The sequence below is a fragment of the Prionailurus bengalensis genome, chromosome D1, assembly GCF_016509475.1.
Source record: "Prionailurus bengalensis isolate Pbe53 chromosome D1, Fcat_Pben_1.1_paternal_pri, whole genome shotgun sequence".
Classification (NCBI taxonomy): domain Eukaryota; kingdom Metazoa; phylum Chordata; class Mammalia; order Carnivora; family Felidae; genus Prionailurus; species Prionailurus bengalensis.
The window spans coordinates 97,207,029-97,225,830 of record NC_057346.1 but is presented as its reverse complement, the minus strand read 5'-3'; the positions used below and the strand labels follow the sequence as shown (position 1 = coordinate 97,225,830).

The 18,802-nt window shown below is 52.0% G+C and overlaps 1 protein-coding gene across 1 annotated transcript in view; it reads left to right on the top strand.

The window, feature by feature from the left end:
- The window catches only part of ALX4 (ALX homeobox 4), a 46,196-nt gene that overhangs the window by 14,897 nt on the left and 12,497 nt on the right, over window positions 1-18,802 (top strand). The window contains exon 2 of the mRNA XM_043581012.1: window positions 18,408-18,718. Within this exon, the coding sequence (XP_043436947.1) occupies window positions 18,408-18,718 (311 nt within the window). The remainder of the gene's footprint in view (window positions 1-18,407; window positions 18,719-18,802) is intronic.

Sequence of the window (18,802 nt, the reverse complement as noted above, 5' to 3'; positions counted from 1 at the left end):
TGATGACCACACTCCCTGACTGCCCGGGCCTCATTTCCCTCCTGACAACCAGGCCAGCCCAGCCCGGGGTCCCCCGTGTGTTGGGTGCAGCTCCATGGGTGAGGAGGGAGGAGCCAACCAACCCCGCCCCCCCTGCAAACGCATGATAACTGACCACACGTGGGCCGGCCTCCTCGTTTGCTTAGCATCAGCATCTGGACCAGGGTTGAGGAGAAAAGTTTCCTGGGGCGCCTGGGTGGTTTAGTCGGTTAAACATCTGACTCTTGGTTTCGGCTCAGGTCATGATCTCAGGGTCCGTGGGTTCAAGCCCCGCATCGGGCTCCACACTGATAGCACAGAGATTCTCCGCTTGGGATTCTCTCTCTCTCTCCTCCTCCCCTCTGCTCCCTCCCTGCCATCCCTGCTTGCACTCGTGCATGTTGCCTCTCTCTCTCTCTCAAAAATAAATAAGTAAACTTTAGGGGGGAAAGTCTCCTGAGCCAAGGCAGGTGAATGGTCAGTGAGGGCCGGGCTTCCTTCCCGAAGGCGTTTTCCTGACCCTTGCTTTACCTAATGAGCCTTACAGGACTCAGCCTCTTGGAGAAGATCCGCAGAAGTCAGCTTTCTGCTACACAAAGTACATTCTCACTGTTTTATGGGATGCCTCCTCCTGAGAAGTAGTAGCAGGTGGAAAAGAGATGAGCTTCTCACACATCCTCTTCAGATGAAGGTTTTCTAGGTAGAAGGCACACACTATACATTTTAAAGCAGAGACTGATTTGAATTTTTTCTTTTTTTTTTTTTACTCCAGATGAGCAAACGTCAACAAAAGCACCATTTCCCCCCAACACGTAAATACTGGAATGTTGAGGATTATTTATACTTACATACCCATGGGGTGGGCAAAACACTTGGAACCCATCTGCTCTAAATCTCAGCCATTTAGATGGAAACTCTAACGAAGAGCTTAGATACCAGTATGGTCTAGAAATTTTGGAAATTTAGCCATTTGATAGTTATAAAGGTGGAATGTTTTTAAGGCTAAAATTGAATAGTCTTCTTCATCTTTATCAATCTCGAAAAATTGTAACTGGTAGCCTTCCAATTAATCCAGCCATTAGGGGCGCCTGGGTGGCTCAGTCGGTTAAGCATCTGACTTTGGCTCCGGTCATGATCTTGCTGTGAGTTCGAGCCCTGCGTCAGGCTCTGTGCTGACAGCCTGGAGCCTGCTTCAGATTCTGTGTTTCTCTCTCTCTCTCTCTCCCTCTTTCTCTTTTTAATACTGATGCCTGTGTCCCACCGGGTCACAGTGGATTGGGTCAGAGGGCAGCCTGGACGATGGAATTAAAAAGCCAGGTTGATTGCAATGTGGGGCCACACTTGAGGCTTGCTCCCACAGCCTCTTGTTGAACGACTAGAGAATGATCGGTACTAACAGGACTCCTCTCTCTCTCTCTCTTAAAAATAAATAAACCTTAAACAATTTTTTAAAAAAAATTCAGCTACTAGTTTTCTCTTCTCATCCCAGGGGAGAAAAATCTTGCTTTTTCAGCTTAGAAAAGATTCGTTAGGTTTGAATAAACACATTTGGAGAAAGAAAATGCTTGATTTGGGTGAAAGAAAGCAAATTTTCTCCAGGCCCACGTGGTCCTTCTGCAGGCTCAGACATTCAGTTATTTAACAAGATTAATTCAGTGCATCAGGTACTCAGTTGGGCTGCAGCTTGGGTAACAGAGCTCGGCAGGACCCCCCCCCCCCCTCCCGCCTGTGGTAAGGGGATTGTCCAATGGCCCGGGGCTACTGATCACAAGGCTTTGTGATGAGCGATTTAATCACTAGGGGCCCTTAAGGGAGCTCCGAGGAGGGTGTGGCAGGGAATCCACAGGCAGGAGCTGAGTGAGACCAGCCTGAGAAGGTGACCTGGGGTTCACGAGGTGGAAAGGGCCCCACCTGGCCCTGAATCAGCGGGGTTAGTTTATGACAGCAGCAGCGGCGCATTTCTGGAATGGCCTCTCTCGCCACTGCCCACCCCAGATGCCTTTCAGACGGTATGATGGGTGGAAGGCACTGGAGGTTCCCACTGCGAAATTCTTGAGCAGTTAAACTATTTAATGGAAGGGTCTTTTCTTTAAAACACACTAAAGTTTTAAGCAGCCATATAACAAAATAAGTGTAACGTCTCATTCTTACAGTGGTTTCAAGTGTTACGTATGTGGGAAACGGGGGGGACTGGATTGGAAGGGGGCGTTTGCAGGTTGAGTGACTTTGCTTTGCTCTTGCAGCTGCCTTGGCCTAGCCTGACCCCAAATAATAACCGTATTAGTTTATCCAGGGGGACTCCCACTGATGGAGGCACAAAGAACACTCAGCTTGGGATTGTGGGATATATGCATCCTTGCACGCTGTGTCCTTCAAAACTCACAGACATTCTGGGATGTGGACGTTCTCAGCCCCACTTTACAGATGAGGAAACCACAGCACATAGAAGCTAAGTCATACCCTTCAGTGACAGAGCCACTGGTGGCTTGGGAACCTCCTCAGTAATCTTCCTTAGACTCTCCATTTCTTTCATAGGGAAAACTGACATTTCCTCATCTTAGGTAAAGTGCTAGCTAAGCACAGCTTCAACACACCCCGCCAATCAGACTGTTGCCTCAGAGCCCCTCCTACAGAGAGATCTGGATTTGCTCCCTAAAAATACCACCCTCCACTTCGCTTGGCCTAGATGGCCCTGCTCTGTCCGGCAGTCTGCACCACAACCACTGCCTCCCTCATGAAGGTGGGCCTTTTGAAGAAAGGGGCCTTTGTTGGGCTTTGTATTTCCACCACCTGAAACTTTGCCTGCGCATAGCTGGTGCTCCAGAAATGTTGCTGAATGAATGAATGAATGAATGAACGAATCAAATAAGTGGCGGAATTGGAAACCAAGTCTGTCCCGCTCCAACGATTTCTCATTCATTCCATTTCACCTAGTGCAGGATTTAAGCTTCTCTGTCTTGTCTGCCTTGGGTCTGAAAGTGCTATTATAGTGCCTCCGTGGGGGAGACTGGGGATTTGGGCTTTCTCCCTGTTACAGAGGAGGAGTAGAGGCTCAGAGGACTCTGTGGGAGGTGTTTAGGGACAAGCCCAAGGCTGTATGCTTTGGTGGAGGCAGAATGGGGCAATGGACAGAAAAACCACTTGAAATCAGGAGACAGAGGTCTCCCACTGACAGGCTGTGTGATCGCTCGGGACCTCCGTATCCTTCCTGCAGGGGAGAGGGTGGCCTAGTGCGGTCTCTGAGTTCTGAGGCTTCTTGCCAGGGTGAGGGGTGGGTTTGGGAGGCTCCTTCTGCTTCTCCGGCAGCAGACCCGGCCCCAGCCGGCACCCCTTCCCCTGTCAGGTGTCAGAATCTCCTCCAGCCATGGGAGGCAGAGCTTGGAGATGAGACCTGGGCTGGGCCTGGAAGGTAGGAGCTGGGGAGCTTCCAGTCTGTCTCCTTGAGAAGCAGCTAACAGGGGGGTGTGAGTTCTGATAGAAGTCAAGACCCCCGCCCACCCTAGTAAATATCAGGAGGTGATGTCCAAGTGTTCCATTATAAGTGGGGCTTTTTAGGGTGATCCTAAAACTCGGTTTAGATTAGTCCTTTGAGGTGGGAATTACTCCTATGGCTTAGTTGTGTCTTTTGGTGACAAGATGAAGCCTGCCTTCAGTCCCTCCAAAAGCCTGTGTGTGTAAGAAAGATGACCCATCACTGCCTTCAGAGGCACCAGGCAGGACACTGGGCTTGGAGCTGGGCCATCTGGGTTCCAGTCCCAGCTCTACCCCCCCCCCCACCCCCAGCTGTGTGATCTTGAGCAAGTTGTTAAACATCTCAGGACCTCAGTTTCTTTATCTGTAAAATGGGAGTGACAACACCAAGCTCCTGGGAATTGGGAGAATCAAATGAGATAGTGGATGGGTCAGCACTGCTCAAAGGGATTCTGTGCCTGTTTTCCCTACTGTCACCAGCCCTGGTGGGAGGCCCTTGTCTAAGGCTCCTCCTTGGTAATTAGGACCTGCATGGTTGGGAGAGTTGGAGGCGTCCTGTTTTGCCATAAAGTCTTGCCAAGACTTCTTTGGTTTTCAGTAACTCTGTTCAAGCCCATGCCATCACCGAAGACTCCCCTGACTTTTTCAAGCAGAACTGACCACTCCTCATTGTGGACCCCGCTGTGCCCGGGACACAGTGCTCTTGCCCTTCAGGCCCTGGGACATTTGACCGCTGTTACTTGCCTGTCCCCTCCATGAGGCTGTGACCAAAGGGAAGTGCTTGATGAACGGACACCCGAGTGAACCAAGGAGCAAGGATGTGAGCAGATGCAAACCCAGACACAGCATCAGGAGAGGACACGGGAAAGAATTTGGGGGTGTAGGCTGGGAGGTGGAAGGGACCTAGCCCTGGAGAGAGCGGGCTGAAGCCAGGACAAGGGCCCCAAGGGACACTGGCTTGTGCACTTTCTTTCCTTTTCCCAATTCGTTTCATTGCGATAAAGCACGCATCACATGACATTTACCATCTTCACTTTTTTTAATTGAAGTACAGTGAACATCTATTTTTCAGTGCATAGTCCAGTGGTATTAAATACAGTAAAAGCTTGTACAACCATCACCACATCCATCTTTAGAGTTCTTCTCATCTTGGAAAACCGAAATTCTATACCCGTTAACTGCTAACTTCCCATCCCCCTGCCAGCCCCCGGCAACCACCAACGACTTTCTGTCTCTGTGAACTTGACCGCTCTAGGTACCTCATCTGAGTGGGGCCTTTTTGTGACTGGCTTTGTCAGCATGTCCTCAAGCCGTGCCCATATTGTAGCATAGGTCAGAATTTCCTTCCTTTTTAAGGCTGAGTAATACTCCGTTGTACGGATAGATCACGGTTTGCTCATCCATTCATCTGCCGTGGACAATGACTTGCTCCCATGTCTGGGCTATTGTCAGTGGTTTTCTTATAATTCCTTTTTTTTTTTTTTTTGATATAGGAAACTTCACTCACTCAAACTAATTGTAAGAAAGCTGACATTATAATGGCCTCAAAAAATAAGTACCTCTTAGAAATGCTGCTGGAAGCATCATGTGCTCCGATTGGGTCATCAGTCATTTCTGATGAGGGTTTTCAAAAGGCTGGGAAAGCAAGGTTCCGTTCCCAGGGCTGGCATCCGCCTTGTGATGTTTTAAATTATTATTTGAGAGAGAGAGCACACACAAGCAGAAGAGAGAATCTTAAGCAGGAGCCACACTCAGCCTGGAGCCCCATACAGGGCTAGATCCCCTGACCCTGGGGAACTAGGCTCGAACTCACGAACTGCGGGATCATGACCTGAGCCAAAATGAAGAGTTGGAGACTCAACTGACTGAGCCACCCAGGCGCCCCCGCCTTGTGATTTTGATATCGGCACGCAGGTGCATTTGTGAAGGCTGTGGAGGGCAGTGGCTGCTAACTACACTCCAGTACAGGCCCCTGTTCAAATTACTACTAACACCGGCTTCAGAGCAGGGATTCCTGCATAAAGCGGCTTCTTCCCATTCACACCCACATGCTTCTTTTTTTGAAATCCTAATCTTTTTTTTTTTATTTATTTAAAAAAATTGTAATTGAGGGGTGCCTGGGTGGCTCAGCCGGTTAAATGCCTGACTTCAGCTCAGGTCATGATCTTGCAGTTCGTGAGTTCGAGCCCCACGTCGGGCCCCGTGCTGATAGCTCAGAGCCTGGAGCCTGCTTCGGATCCTGTGTCTCCCTCTCTCTCTGCCCCTCCCCCGCGTGCACTCTGTCTCTGTCTCTCTCTCTCAAAAATAAATAAACATTACAAAAATTAAAAAGATTTTTTTAGTTGAGGTCTAATTAACATATAACGTATTAGTTTCAGGCGTACAATGTAATGATTTGATGTTCGGATATGTTGCAAAATGACCACTGCAATAAATCTAGTTAACATCCGTCACCTTCCATAGTTACAAAAAGTCTTTTTCTTGGGGTGAGAACTTTTGAGATCTACTCTCGGGTGACTTGCAAATATACAGTACAGCACTATTCACATACTTCTTTTTAAAACCTTTTTATTTGGACACAGTGTCAGACTTAGAGGCAAGTTACGAGCAGAGTACGAAGAATGCCCAGATTCCATTACCCGAGTCCCCGGTTCACCTTTTGCCGTATTTGCGCTCTTAATGTCTCTTGCAGGCTCTCGTGTGTACATGCACGTACTGGTTTATATGCAGGTGCACCTGTACGTGTTGTTTCCTTCTGCGCTGCGGATGTTCGATGGAGTTCTGTCAGGGCTGGCACCGAAGGCAGGACACCCAGGGGCCCGCTGCAGAGGCATCTGAGAGGGGCCACTTCCTGAGACTCCCAGCCTTGTTCCTTGCTCTTGACCCTGTCTCCCGGCTGCCCCATCCCAGCCCCTCACGGGACCTCTGCCTTAGGACGGTGCACGGAAAATGCCCTAGGCTGGGGTTCGAACCTTAGGCCTCCCACCTCTTGTACGTTCTCAGACAAGTCATTGGCTCCCGCCGCCTCGCTTTCTGGGGGTATTTCACACAGTTATTGCACAGCCGTGGAGGCGTGACGGACGTCCTGGTCCTGAGCAAAGCACAGAGCCCACAGTTGCTGGATTTCAGTGAGCGTGCTGCTAGTTTCTTTTCCTTCCTTGGCTCTGGGAAACTCCCTCCGTCCTCTGGCCCCGAAAAGGACCACCCCCACCCCATGTGGGAAGGACAGAGAGAGCTTCTGTCTAAGGGGGGGGGGGCGATAGTGGAGGGGCCGCAGCCCCTGCCTCTGCTGATGCCCCCTCCCCCCACGAAGAACCCACAGAGGGGTTGGCAACATAGCCAACTGGGAGAAAATACCGGAGGTCGTGGGGGGCGTTGGTCCGGCTCATTTGCAAGCAGCTGGAGAACCAGGGATTCCCCAGGGACTCCCCACAACTTTGGGGAATAAAAATATCTCAAGTCAGGCCTGCCACTCAGTTGCTGGTGACATTCAGTGCATTCTTTCTCTCTGAGCCTCAGTTTGCCCATCTGTAGAGTGAGGATGTTCAGGAGAGCCACCCTTGTGGGAGTTTTGAGGGGGTTGAAATCAATCAAGAATGTGGAAACCCCTAGAACTGGGGGAGGAACGAGCTCTGTGGGGAAGGGCAGAGACCCACCTCCCTCATCTCGGTGTCCCTTGCAGTTCTAGGACAGTGGCAGACACATAGTGGGACTGAATAACTGCTTGTTTGCAAACCCTCCCAGGTTGGACCTCGGCCTTCAAACAAACTTCTAGAAACCTCGTCAGGGCCTGGGGCCCTGGGGACCACCATCCGCCCTGAGGAACTTAATTGTGACTGCAGTGCCTCCTGGTGGCAAGATGGGCAACTGCAGCCTTGATCCTGGTCAGCTGGGAGTGGGGCTCTAGAACCTTTGGGCAGGCAGGGGCCAGGGGACCCGCCCTGTGGTTGAGCATCGTGTCCGGGGCTCTGTTGAGTCCTCAGTTGTGGTTTCCCATGGTAACCCCTTCCCCTGTCCCTGGCAGGGATCCGGGCTGTACTTGTCGAACCGAGGAAACAGAAGCCAGAATGTTTGTGCAGGGTCATAGCAGCAACAGGGCCACCTTTGGTCCTTCACGCCCTGCCTTGCGGCTACATGGACTTTTGGGCCCCCTCTCCCACTCCCGTGCCACAGCCACCCCATCCATACAGCAGTGTTTGCTGCAGGTGCCCTTGGCCACCCTTAGGAGGACAGACAGAGCCACCCAAGGCAGAAGGAGCCCATGCCCGGCTCAGACCCCAGCAGGGCATCAGGGAGGCCCTGCTCTGAACTACTCACACTCAACTGGGGGGGACACTCCCACACACAAGCATGTGAAAACAGAGAATTCAGTGTTCAAGGGGTAAGCCCAGCCCGGGGTTGGGGGGGAAGAAGGGGTCCCCCTTGCACCAAATCTTGGAAGTCCAGTAGACGCAATTCACAAAAGAAGGAATCTAACTAATAAAAGATTTAACTTCACTAGTAATAGAAAATGTCAGTTCAAAACAGATCTCACTTTCATTTATCACACTGGCAAAGATTTTTTTTTGAGTTTATTTTTTTGACAGAGAGAGAGAGAGAGCGAGCGTGCATGCCCGCACAAGCAGGGGAGGGGCAGAGAGAAGGAGAGACAGAATCCCAAGCAGGCTCCGTGCTCAGAGCCTGATGCCAGACTCGAACTCACTGAGCTACCCAGGAGCCCCCAAAACTGGCAAAGATTTTTAAAACACTATGACTGGCACTGGCCCTGAAGCAAGAGGCATTCTAGCTGCTGAGGAACCTGGCGTGTCTTTGGAAAGATGTTTGGCCATGTTTATCAGAGACCTTCAAATGTGAATGTGATCTAATTCAGTTTTTCTAGTTCTTAGAGCTTCTAACATAATCACCATAATGTAGGGAGGATTGAACAGCAAGGATGTTCATCACAGGCCTGTTGTAGTTTCAAACCATCAGAAGCCCGGGGGCCCAGCAGTAGGAGATTGACTAAGTAGAATTTGTCCCTGTGATGGGATAATATGTAGTCATTAAAAATGATGGTAGGGCGCCTGAGTGGCTCAGTTAACCATCCGACTTCAGCTCAGATCATGATCCCACAGTTTGTGAGTTCGAGCCCCACGGCAGGCTCTGTGCTGACAGCTTAGAACTTGGAGCCTGCTTTGGATTCTGTGTCTCCCTCTCTCTCTGCCCCTCTCCCACTCGCACTCTGTCTCTCTCAAAAAAAAAAAAAATTGTTTTTTTAAAATTTTTAAAATGATGTGGTAGGCGGGGCCTGGGTGGCTCAGTCAGTTAAGCATCTGACTCTTGATCTCGGCTCAGTTCATGATCTCACAGTTTCATGAGTTTGAGCCCCACATCGGGCTCTGTGCTGAGCGCGCAGAGCCTGCTTGGGATTCTCCCTCTCTCTCTCTCTCTGCCCCTCCCCTGCTCATGCTCCCTCTGTCTCTCTCAAAATAAATAAACTTCAAAAAAAATGATGTGGTAAAAGAATATGGGATAGCATGGAAAGATGTACAGAATATGGTGTTAGGTTAAAAACAGTTTGTGAAAAATTGTGTCCGTGTGTGTGTGTGTGTGTGTGGTTTTCTTCTCTTGGCTTATCTTCACTTAGCTTATTGATTCTTAACATTTTTCCATCTGGGACACAGATTATTCTGTGTGATGAGAAAAAAGCAGGTGCTAGCATGAGGGCTGATGTAGGGGGGGCAGGACGTACCAGGGAGCAGGAAGGGAGCAGACAGAAATGCGGAGACGCGAAGCCGCTCGTGTGTGTGTGTGTGTGTGTGTGTGTGTGTGCGCGCGCGCGCCCTGTGGGGGTGAAAGCGGGTCTGTGGGGCTGGAGGTGAGGTGGAGGGGGCGGGCGGGAAGATGTAAGTTTGTGAAGCAGGCAGGGATCAGTTCCGCCTGGGAATCCTGAAGGCCACGGTAAGCCTGATTTGTAGGGCTGGCAAATTTAGCAAAAAAAGAAAAAGAAAAAAAAGCTAACCATAAAACCAGGACGCTCAGTTACATTTGAATTTCGAATAAACAATGAATCAATTTTACTACAAGTATTTCCCATGCAATATTTCGGACATACTTATACTAAAAATTGTTTGTTGTTTCTGTGAAATTCAATTTAACTGAGCACCCTGTATTATTTTCCTTGGCAGTCCCAGCGTGAGCTCTGGGGACCGGTGAAAGCCTTTCGAGAGGGTCAACGTACAATCAGATGTGTGTGTGTTTTACACAGCCTGTCTGGTTGTATTTGAGGGTTGTGGGCCTGAAGGCAGAGAAAGCCATTAAGAGGTGAACTTAAGCCTGTGGCCTGAAAGCCTCCAGTATGTCAGAGTCATAGGGGCCCCCGTTTGTGAGGATAGGAGCCAATCCCCACCACAAAGGGGGCTGTTCTCTGAAGCATCCCTACCCTTCCTCCACCCCGCCCCACCCCTACACCCAATGCTCTTATCTCCCCAAATCTCACTGTAGAGTCCAGCACCCTAGCAAAGCAGGCATCATGCGAGATCTAATCGCCACTTTCAAGTAGCATTTTAAAATGATAAGAGCAATTCTTGTCTATGGTAGAACAAACAGAAAATCAATTCAGGGGCACCTGGGTGGCTGTCGGTTAAGCCTCCAACTCTTGATTTCGGCTCAGGTCATGTCCTCAGTTTGTGGGACTGAGCCCCGAGTTGGGCTCTGCGCTGACAGCGTGGAGGCTGCTTGGGACTCTGTCTCCCTCTCTCTCTGCCCCTCCCCCGCTCTCACGCACGTGCTTGCACGCGTGCTCTCTCAAAATAAATAAATAAGCTTAAAAAATTTTATTCAAACCAAAAATAAATAAATAAATAAATAATGAACAAAATCAACCCATATACCTGCATTCCCAGCTCTGGAAACTTCCAGAATTTTCTAAAGACAGATACTCCCCCCCCACCCTCCACTTTTTTTTAAAGATGAGATTTACTTACCACAACTCAAACATCTTTCTGGATACTAAAATGCTATTCTTTTATAATATCTGTTTCATTCATTTGCTCCTCAAATGTTTATTGAATACCTACTATATTCAAGCCACAGTAGTAGGCATTAGACAAGGGTAAACAAAGGAAACCTATTCAGATATACTCCCTGTTTTACCGGAAGGCAGAGAGAGACAATAAACAAAGAGAAAAATCCCAAATAGATACATAACAATGTGTGCTAAATGCCAAAAAAGAAACAGTTTGCCGAATAAAGACTATCAGGGAGGATCTTCTATTTATGGAAATATCATCCTTTATTTAACCAGTCTCCTATTACTGTCCAGTAATTGGTCATTTTGGTTTTTCTGTGTAATGATGCCATGATGAACTTTCTCCCTAGCTAATTCTTTGTGCCCATCCATAATCGTTTCTTTAGGATAAATTCCTGGGGAGTGAGATTTCTGGGGAAAGACATACAGACTTTTTATTAGTTTTTCTTTAGTATATGTAAATACAGTTTTGTATTTTCCCTATAGTTTACATATCTTTCATTTAAAAAATAATATGCTGGGGCACCTGGGTGGCACAGTCGGTTAAGCATCCGACTTCAGCCAGGTCATGATCTCGCGGTCTGTGAGTTCGAGCCCCGCGTCAGGCTCTGGGCTGATGGCTCAGAGCCTGGAGCCTGTTTCCGATTCTGTGTCTCCCTCTCTCTCTGACACTCCCCCGTTCATGCTCTGTCTCTCTCTGTCCCAAAAATAAATAAACGTTCAAAAAAAGAAAATTAAAAAAAAATGCTGCAAAATTTAAATTTGGGGCTGTATAGTTTTATGAATTTTAACACATTCCTGTGCGTGATCCACGTACTCACCACGACAACTGGGGTGCCGGATAAGTCCACACACCAGCCCTTTATGGTCAAGCCCTCCCCCTCCCCAGCCCCTAGCAACCGGTGATCTGTTCTCCATCCTGATCCCCGTTGTCTTTCCCAGAGTGTCATATGATAAATAAGTGGAGTCATACATATGTCAATTTTGAGTCTGGCTTCTTTTACCGACCCTTTACGCTGCTTTTGAGAGTCTTGCCTACAATTGCCTGTGTAATAGTTCATTCCCTTTATCTCTGAGTAGCATCCTATTGCGTGACTGTTCCAGTTTGCTTATCCAGTCACCTGTTGAAGGACATGTGGGTTGTTTCCAGTTTGGGGTGATTAGGACCCAAGCTGCTATAAACATTTGCCTGCAGGTTTGGTGTTTTTCCCCCAGAAAATAAGTCCTCATGTCTTGCGGGTCAGTGCCTCGCAGTGGAGTTGCTGGGTCACGTGGGGAGTGTGTGTTTGATTACGTAGCTGCTGCCCTGTTTTCCCGCCAGCGGGTCACGTGGGACACTTGCCGTTGCTCCACGTCCTCGTCATCACCCGGTGTCGCCAGGTTTTTCACTCGTATTGCAATAGGTGTGTAGCGATATCCCATTGTGGCTGCATTTTCATTTCCGTGGTGGGTAACACGTCAAGAGCGTTTTCTCCTGCTTTTTTGCTGCCTGTCTGTCTTCTTGGGTGAAGCGCGTACTTAGGTGTTTTGTCCACTTTTTTTTTTTTCTTTTTGCATCTCTGTCAACTAAACCCCGCGCTTTATTCAGATTTCACAAGTTTTTTTCCCAACGTCCTTTTACGGTTCCAGGACCCTATCCGGGACACCACATTTAGTCCTCAGGTCTCCTTAGCCTCCCGGGGTCTGTGTTAGTTTCTTGAACTTTCTTTGTTTCAAGAAGCATTTGGAGGGCTTGTGTTGGTGGACAGGGGTGCCCACGTCCCCTGCGGGTGGCTGGTTCAGGCGCCTGAACTTCCATCCCCACCCCCCGTCCTCTGCAGATGGGCAGCTCCTGGACACGTCTGCCTGTCCCGGGTGAGCACAGGTATCGGCTCTTTGCGCGTTCCCTGAAACGCCACCCCAGTTACTGCGGCCCCTTCGGCGTTATTTATCGAGCCTGGAACTAGACAAGGGACATCCAGGCTGAGCTCAAGACAGAGCCCAGTGGCAGATGAGGTGGACCGGGGATGTGATCAATGGCTAACCTTTAACCTTCGCCCCTACCCCCACACGACTGTTTGGACAGCGGTAGGTTTAGTCAGTGCCCTTTAAATAGCATGAAAGGGCCTCACGCTGGCCTGTTTTGTTTAAGGAGATTACATCGGCGCTGTGCACTCTGCCACAGGGTGTGCGAGGCCAGCTCACCCGAGAACAGAGAGAGCGGCGTGTCCCCCACGAAGCAGATGTTTGGAGGAAAAATAGATGTAATCAAAACCATGGAGGATAAAATTACTCAGGCCCCTTAGACATACGCTCCATATGCACGGGCCTGTGCACAGCTACACAAACCCCTCCCGTGTCCATACCCACCCACGTGTATCTGCCGAGTGACGGTCACTCACCCAAATCCCCGTGCACCACAGCACGCATCCTACTTGGGGGCCTGCACGCGACCCCACAAGCCTGCCCATCCATAGACCCGTCCGCAGGCAATGACACATATGTTCCCCACACCCATTCCCAGCGGCAGGCTTGTGCCACAGGCCCGAGGGGGCACGTCCCTGCACGCAGAAAGAATGCACGCAGAGAGGCCTCCGCACCCTCCCGCAAGTGGCTTCAGAAGTGCATTCTCTTGTGATCCTAGCCATGAAAGCAAAAAGCACAGTCACCTTTGGAAATCTCCCAAGGACTTTCATATCAAAAAAAGGTTAGACTAGGCTAGAGTGACGCCACTGGGTTGAACGGGGACAATGAGCAGAGGGTGAGGGAGTGAAGAGAGAATTTCTATTTCTTGCATTTCTTGGAGTTCAGGCAGAGGTTGGAGGGCCTTCTGTGGCTCCTGATTAAGACCCCCTTTGGGGGCGCCCGGGTGGCTCGGTTGGTTAAGCCATTGACTTCAGCTCAGGTCATGATCTCGTGGTTTGTGGGTTCAAGCCCTGCATCGGGCTCTGGTGGGGCGGAGCTTGCTTGGGGTTCTCTCTCGCTCTCTCCCTCTCTTTCTCTCTGCCCCTCTCCCACTTGTGCACACTTTCTCTCTCTCTCTCTCTCTCTCTCTCTCAAAATAAATAAATAAACTTAAAAAAAGAGTATATCCTTGAACCATATGCTTCTACTTCATGAGAAGTGGTTGCTGGAAATATTTACCTGGGATTGTTTGAAGGGATGCCTTGCCATCATGGCCGCCATCGCCATTGCATGCATACCCCCCGGTGGGGCAGGCACTGACTGCTGTTGATGTTTTATGTGTGCACATTACTTGATTCCGTTGGGTGGCCGGGGGCTTATATCCAGATCAAGACATTCCACTGGGAAGCTGCAGCTTGGGATTGTACTGTCTTGGGCCCCAGAGACTGGGACAAAACCGTCTTGAGGGCCCCTCCGCACTATGGGAGGGGCGTCTACATGGCGCCTGTCCCGAGTCCGTGTGGAAGGAAGGGCAGGGGCGAAGCCAGACCTGCAGGAGGGTGGCTTAGACCAAGGGGCGGGGGTTCTGTTGCTTCTCAGCCCCATGCAGTGCCAGTGCTGCGGCCTGAAGAAGGCTGGCCCAGAAGCAGGGCAAGCCGAGAGTCTCCCAGTGGCCTTTCCCCAGTGTGGCAACATGGTGGGTATGAAGCCGGCTCCCAGAAGATCTTGGACTGGGTTTCCTGGACGTTTAAATCCTAGAGCCCCTTCCATGAATCCCAACTCTTTGCTTCTCCTTCTGCTTCTCTGGCACCCCCTGTTTCCCTCTTGCCCCCACACAGAGACACCCTTCAACGTCTGCGTTGGTCTTCTCCCCTCTCCCCTTCCTCGACTCGTCTCCCCCCATTGTTGCAGCTGTCAGCTGTTCATGGAGACATTAGTGATTGCAAGCCTCTTCTTCACGTATCCTATCCACCTTTCTCCTCCTCGTCTAGCAGGAGGAATCGATCCATTTATTTGTTCAACAAATGCTTTCTGCATGTACCTATAGGGCACGTAGCTGCACACAGGAGGCACATGGAGGTAGCTGGACAGAGTGAGAGCTCCGTAGTATTTGGTTATTGGAATCCGTTCTTTATCCTTCAGCAACTTCTCACTGCATGTCTGCCATCTGCCCCACCCTGGGTTAAGCCCAAGGTCAATGACATGAGGTTCCAACCCTTGGGGAACTGATGTTCCACCAGAAGAAATGGATACTCGGGGCCTGATTGTATACTAGTCAGAAACACAAGCAGTAACTGGAGAGGCTGAGCAGAGGACAAAGGGGTCTGTATGGTTGTGGCAGTCTGGGAGGACTTCCTGGAGGAGCTGGTGCTTAACTGGATCTTGGAGGTCAGCTGGAAGGAAGGGCATTCCAGGCATTCCTACGATGGAGAGGAACAAGGAGCTAACCTTTAGTCAAGACTCATTCAGCATGAGCAGCGGGGTCCTCTGGTTTCAGGGACTGTCTTGTCGAGGGCACTGCAGGGCAAGCTTGTCTTGGGCCACCCAGCTGACTTGCCACCTAGCTCCTCAGGATCATCTAGTTGGAGAGCAATCTGCTGGCTTTGCCCCAGGGTCCAGCACCATCACCCAGCCCCTCCCTGGGGCCCACCTGTCTCAAACAGCCTTGTTAAACTTGGGCCACCTGAGGAATAGTGGTGGAAACCACAGTTGTTTAGCCAGGAGGGCAGAAGACTCTGGGAGGTGTGGCCGCTGTCTCTGGGAAGGGCCCTGGGTAGTTGGAGCCAGGACCAATAAGCCCTATGTCTAAGAGACCGACATTGGCCGGACCTCGGGATGAACAGCCCAGCTGTCCTGATGGCAGTGAGCTCCCTGCCACCATAGCCCGTCTGGGATCTGTGGACTGAGTGCCTGAAAGAGCCTTGGCTTGTCATTCTGACCAGCTGGATGGGCCACCAGACCTTGGCGAATTATTCTTTGTTATCTGAATTAGAGACCCAGCCTCCAATGTAAAGCAAAATGATCAACGGTGAAGACTGAGGTTAGACAGCTTGCTTCCCTCTTCTCTGAGAAGCCAGAACATCCGTTTGCCAGAATCCCGTCCATCTCTAGGCCTTTCCAGTTGGCCACAGTTTTCCTGGACACAGACAGGTTCCTCTTCCTTCTCCCCTCTTCTCAGATCCTGAGAGGGTCCCGATGGTGACTGAGGCAGGGGGGATACTCCACCGGGCTGAGGCAGTGACACACCCCTGCCTCCTCCCCCCACTCCAGACGGGGCACGGCTGCTCCCTTTTGCAGATGAGACTCTGAGACCTGAGAGATGTCATCTGTGGTCCGGGGCAGATGGTGGTAGAGCTGGAAATGAGACCCGATCTCCCAACTCTTGGCCCGGTGGTCTTTGTGCACACCGTGCTGTCTCATTTCACCCCGACTCGCTTGGGCTCAGTGGGTGGCTGGAGGTACCAGAAACTAGATCCTTACTTCTCGCCATAGAAGACTGGCTGTTCTCTGCTGCCTCCCCACTGGCTAAGCCTAGAACTAGGTCGACACGGAGGGCCTTCTCTCAGAGGCCACGTCTTTCCCTCCTCATCCTCAGAGGCCGGTCCTTCTGCCCCCCAGGATGAGCCAGCAGGACTCCTTGATGATGACAGCTCCCTGATCCCTCTGGCCCTCCCCCTCTCTCCCTGGGAAGAGGCCCTGAGCCCACAGGGTAGGAGGGTAGGAATAGAGGACTGACCCATGAGCTAGGGGCTCACTGATTAACACACATTCCCTGCCCTCTCTCTCCCTCCCTTTCTCTCTCCCTGCACTAGCCTCCTCCCCCAGTTAAAACTAGGAGTTTGGGCTGGTCCCTACAGCCCTCGGTTTCTGTGACATGTGCAGCCCGGCCCCTCTTGCTGTGCGGGGTGGTCCCAGTCCCAGGCTGGATGCCAGAGGGCACTCTTAGGGTCCGTGGGGTCATGGGATGGAGCCTGGAGATCAGTGCTGGGGCGGGAGGGGCAGGGTCTGCCCCCCCCCCCCGCCCCCAGTCTGGGCTCCAGGAAATTGCATAACGGAGATGTTTATTTTTGGTGAGGCTGGGTGGGATTTCTTCTCTAAAAAAAAAAAACCCAAAACATAAAACTTGTTTGTCTGCCAGGAAGATAAATATCTTTGCTGAAAGCTCTTGGCCCAGCTGCCCGTTGCAGTTTGCATAACATTGTCACCGAAGCCGTGGCAGTCTGCGTGTGCCCAGGCTCACATGGGTGTCATGCGTGATGCCCGTGGGCCGTCCCCCCACCGCGGCCTCGGCACTGTCAGTGGCCTCAGGAATGGCCTCCCGACACTGCTTCAGGTCCATTCTGGGCACTCACCTCCACCCCCTTCATCGGAGCTGTGGGGAGAGAGGTGGGGACGACAGGCAAATGTCCCTCTCGCCTTCCCAGCGGTGAGAGTCCTCAGGGCACACAGAAAGCCAGGGAGGAGAGCCGCCCTGACGCCTCAGCCCCCAGGATATGGATGGAGTCAGGAGACCTGAGCTAGAGGCAGTGTCCCGAGACGTCACGCCCACGGCTTGGACCTGTTCCCGAAAGAGGTGCCCACACCCACCAGGCGTGCTTGTGCCAGTCAGCTGGTACGTGGGAGGCCCTCTCGCGTGCTCCCTCTTATTAATCTGTACTTGCGTCCGGTGCCTCATCTCACCTGCCAGAGTCCCAGGCAGGGGAGTGTGGCTCAGAGGTGGGCTCACACGGGTCTCCAGACACCAGGCCAGCGCCTGCACACGCTCCTGCACTCAGACGCGCGGGGCGGGGGGCCTGCCTGCCGCGAGGGCTTCTCCGGGCTAAGAGTCCTCTGCCGCCCGGAAGACCATAGCGGAACCGGGAATAACAACCCGGGCAGAAACCTCCAGAAGCTGGGACTGTGCCGAGGGCTCTGCATGTCGGCCTCCTTAACCCCATACTACCCTGTGAGGAGGATCCCACAGATATGTTCATTCCCGTTTCACAGAGGGGGAAACTGAGGCACAAAGACGTTAAGTGAACTGTCGAAAGCACACAGCTGGAGAGAGGTACATGTGGGAGTCACTCCTTCCACTGGCTCCGGAGCCCCTGCTCTAAACTTGACTCTGAGTGTGTCCGCCCAGGGTGCTAACTGGGCCATCTGGACGTGGACAGGTTACTCCCCGCCCCACTGTCCCCTCTGGCCTCCGCCTCCTTATCCTTGACTTCCATAGGTCGACTGGTCCTTTTCAGCTCTGGGCGTCTAGGAATCCACCAGCAGAGCCCCATTCCGTCAGATGGCGATGGCTGTGGGCCCAGGCGGAGAGCTTCGTCTAAATCTACTGGGGCGCACACGGCAGCATCCTGGGGATGCAGGTGTCCTCCCAGTGTCCCCAGTACATGCAGCACTTGCCTGGAGCAGGCAGGACCCTGTGAGGACAATAGGTGAAACCTGCAGAGGGCAAGAGTATGATCCCCCCCACCCCAGGCTGGATTCTTGGTGGGAGGGGAGGGGTCTCCACAGCTCCTGTTGAGCCCAAACAGGACCAGGCCAGGAGAGGAGGGCCATTCCTGTCTGCCTCGACACTGCCCTCCTCTCTGCCCCTGCCCCGTTGGGCCAGACACGGCTGCTGCATGAGATTTCCCTGCCCTGGGAGTCTGAGGCACTGGGTCATCATCCTCGATGCCCAAAGCAGAGTTGTGGCAAAGGGGATCCTTCTAGAAGGGAGAGCCCAGGGCCAGTGGGGGACGGGGATTAAAGATCTGAGAGATCAGATTGGCTGACCAGAGTCATGTTACATCGGTGCCGAAAGGGGTCCATTCTGAGATGACGGCACAGAGGCTCGCTCAGAGAGGGAAAAGGACTTGCCCAAGGTCACACAGCACTTTGATGGCAAGCCAGGATTAGAACCCAGGCCTCCTGACCTCACCTCCAGTGTGATTCTGAGACGGGGCAGGTGGCAGGGGATGGCTCTTCCCGTCCCTCCCTCTCCTCTTGCTCGGCTCAGCCATTGGTTTCTGACTTTGTTCCCCTCCCCACCCCCCAGCCAAAGAGAGCTCGCTGGGTGAGCCAGAGTTACCGCCTGACTCTGACACCGTGGGGATGGACAGCAGCTACCTCAGTGTGAAGGAGGCTGGGGTGAAGGGGACCCAGGACCGGGCCAGTGCCGACCTCCCCAGCCCGCTGGATAAGGCCGACTCAGAGAGCAACAAGGGTAAGAAGAGGCGGAACCGAACCACCTTCACCAGCTACCAGCTGGAGGAGCTGGAAAAGGTCTTCCAGAAGACCCACTACCCCGACGTGTACGCACGGGAGCAGCTGGCCATGAGGACAGACCTCACCGAGGCCCGCGTGCAGGTCAGTGAGGGCCCCCCGGGGAGAGGGTGGGAGAGCAGGGCCCACCCTTGGGCTGGTGGCCCAAGCTGGGGCCGCCTGACTGTC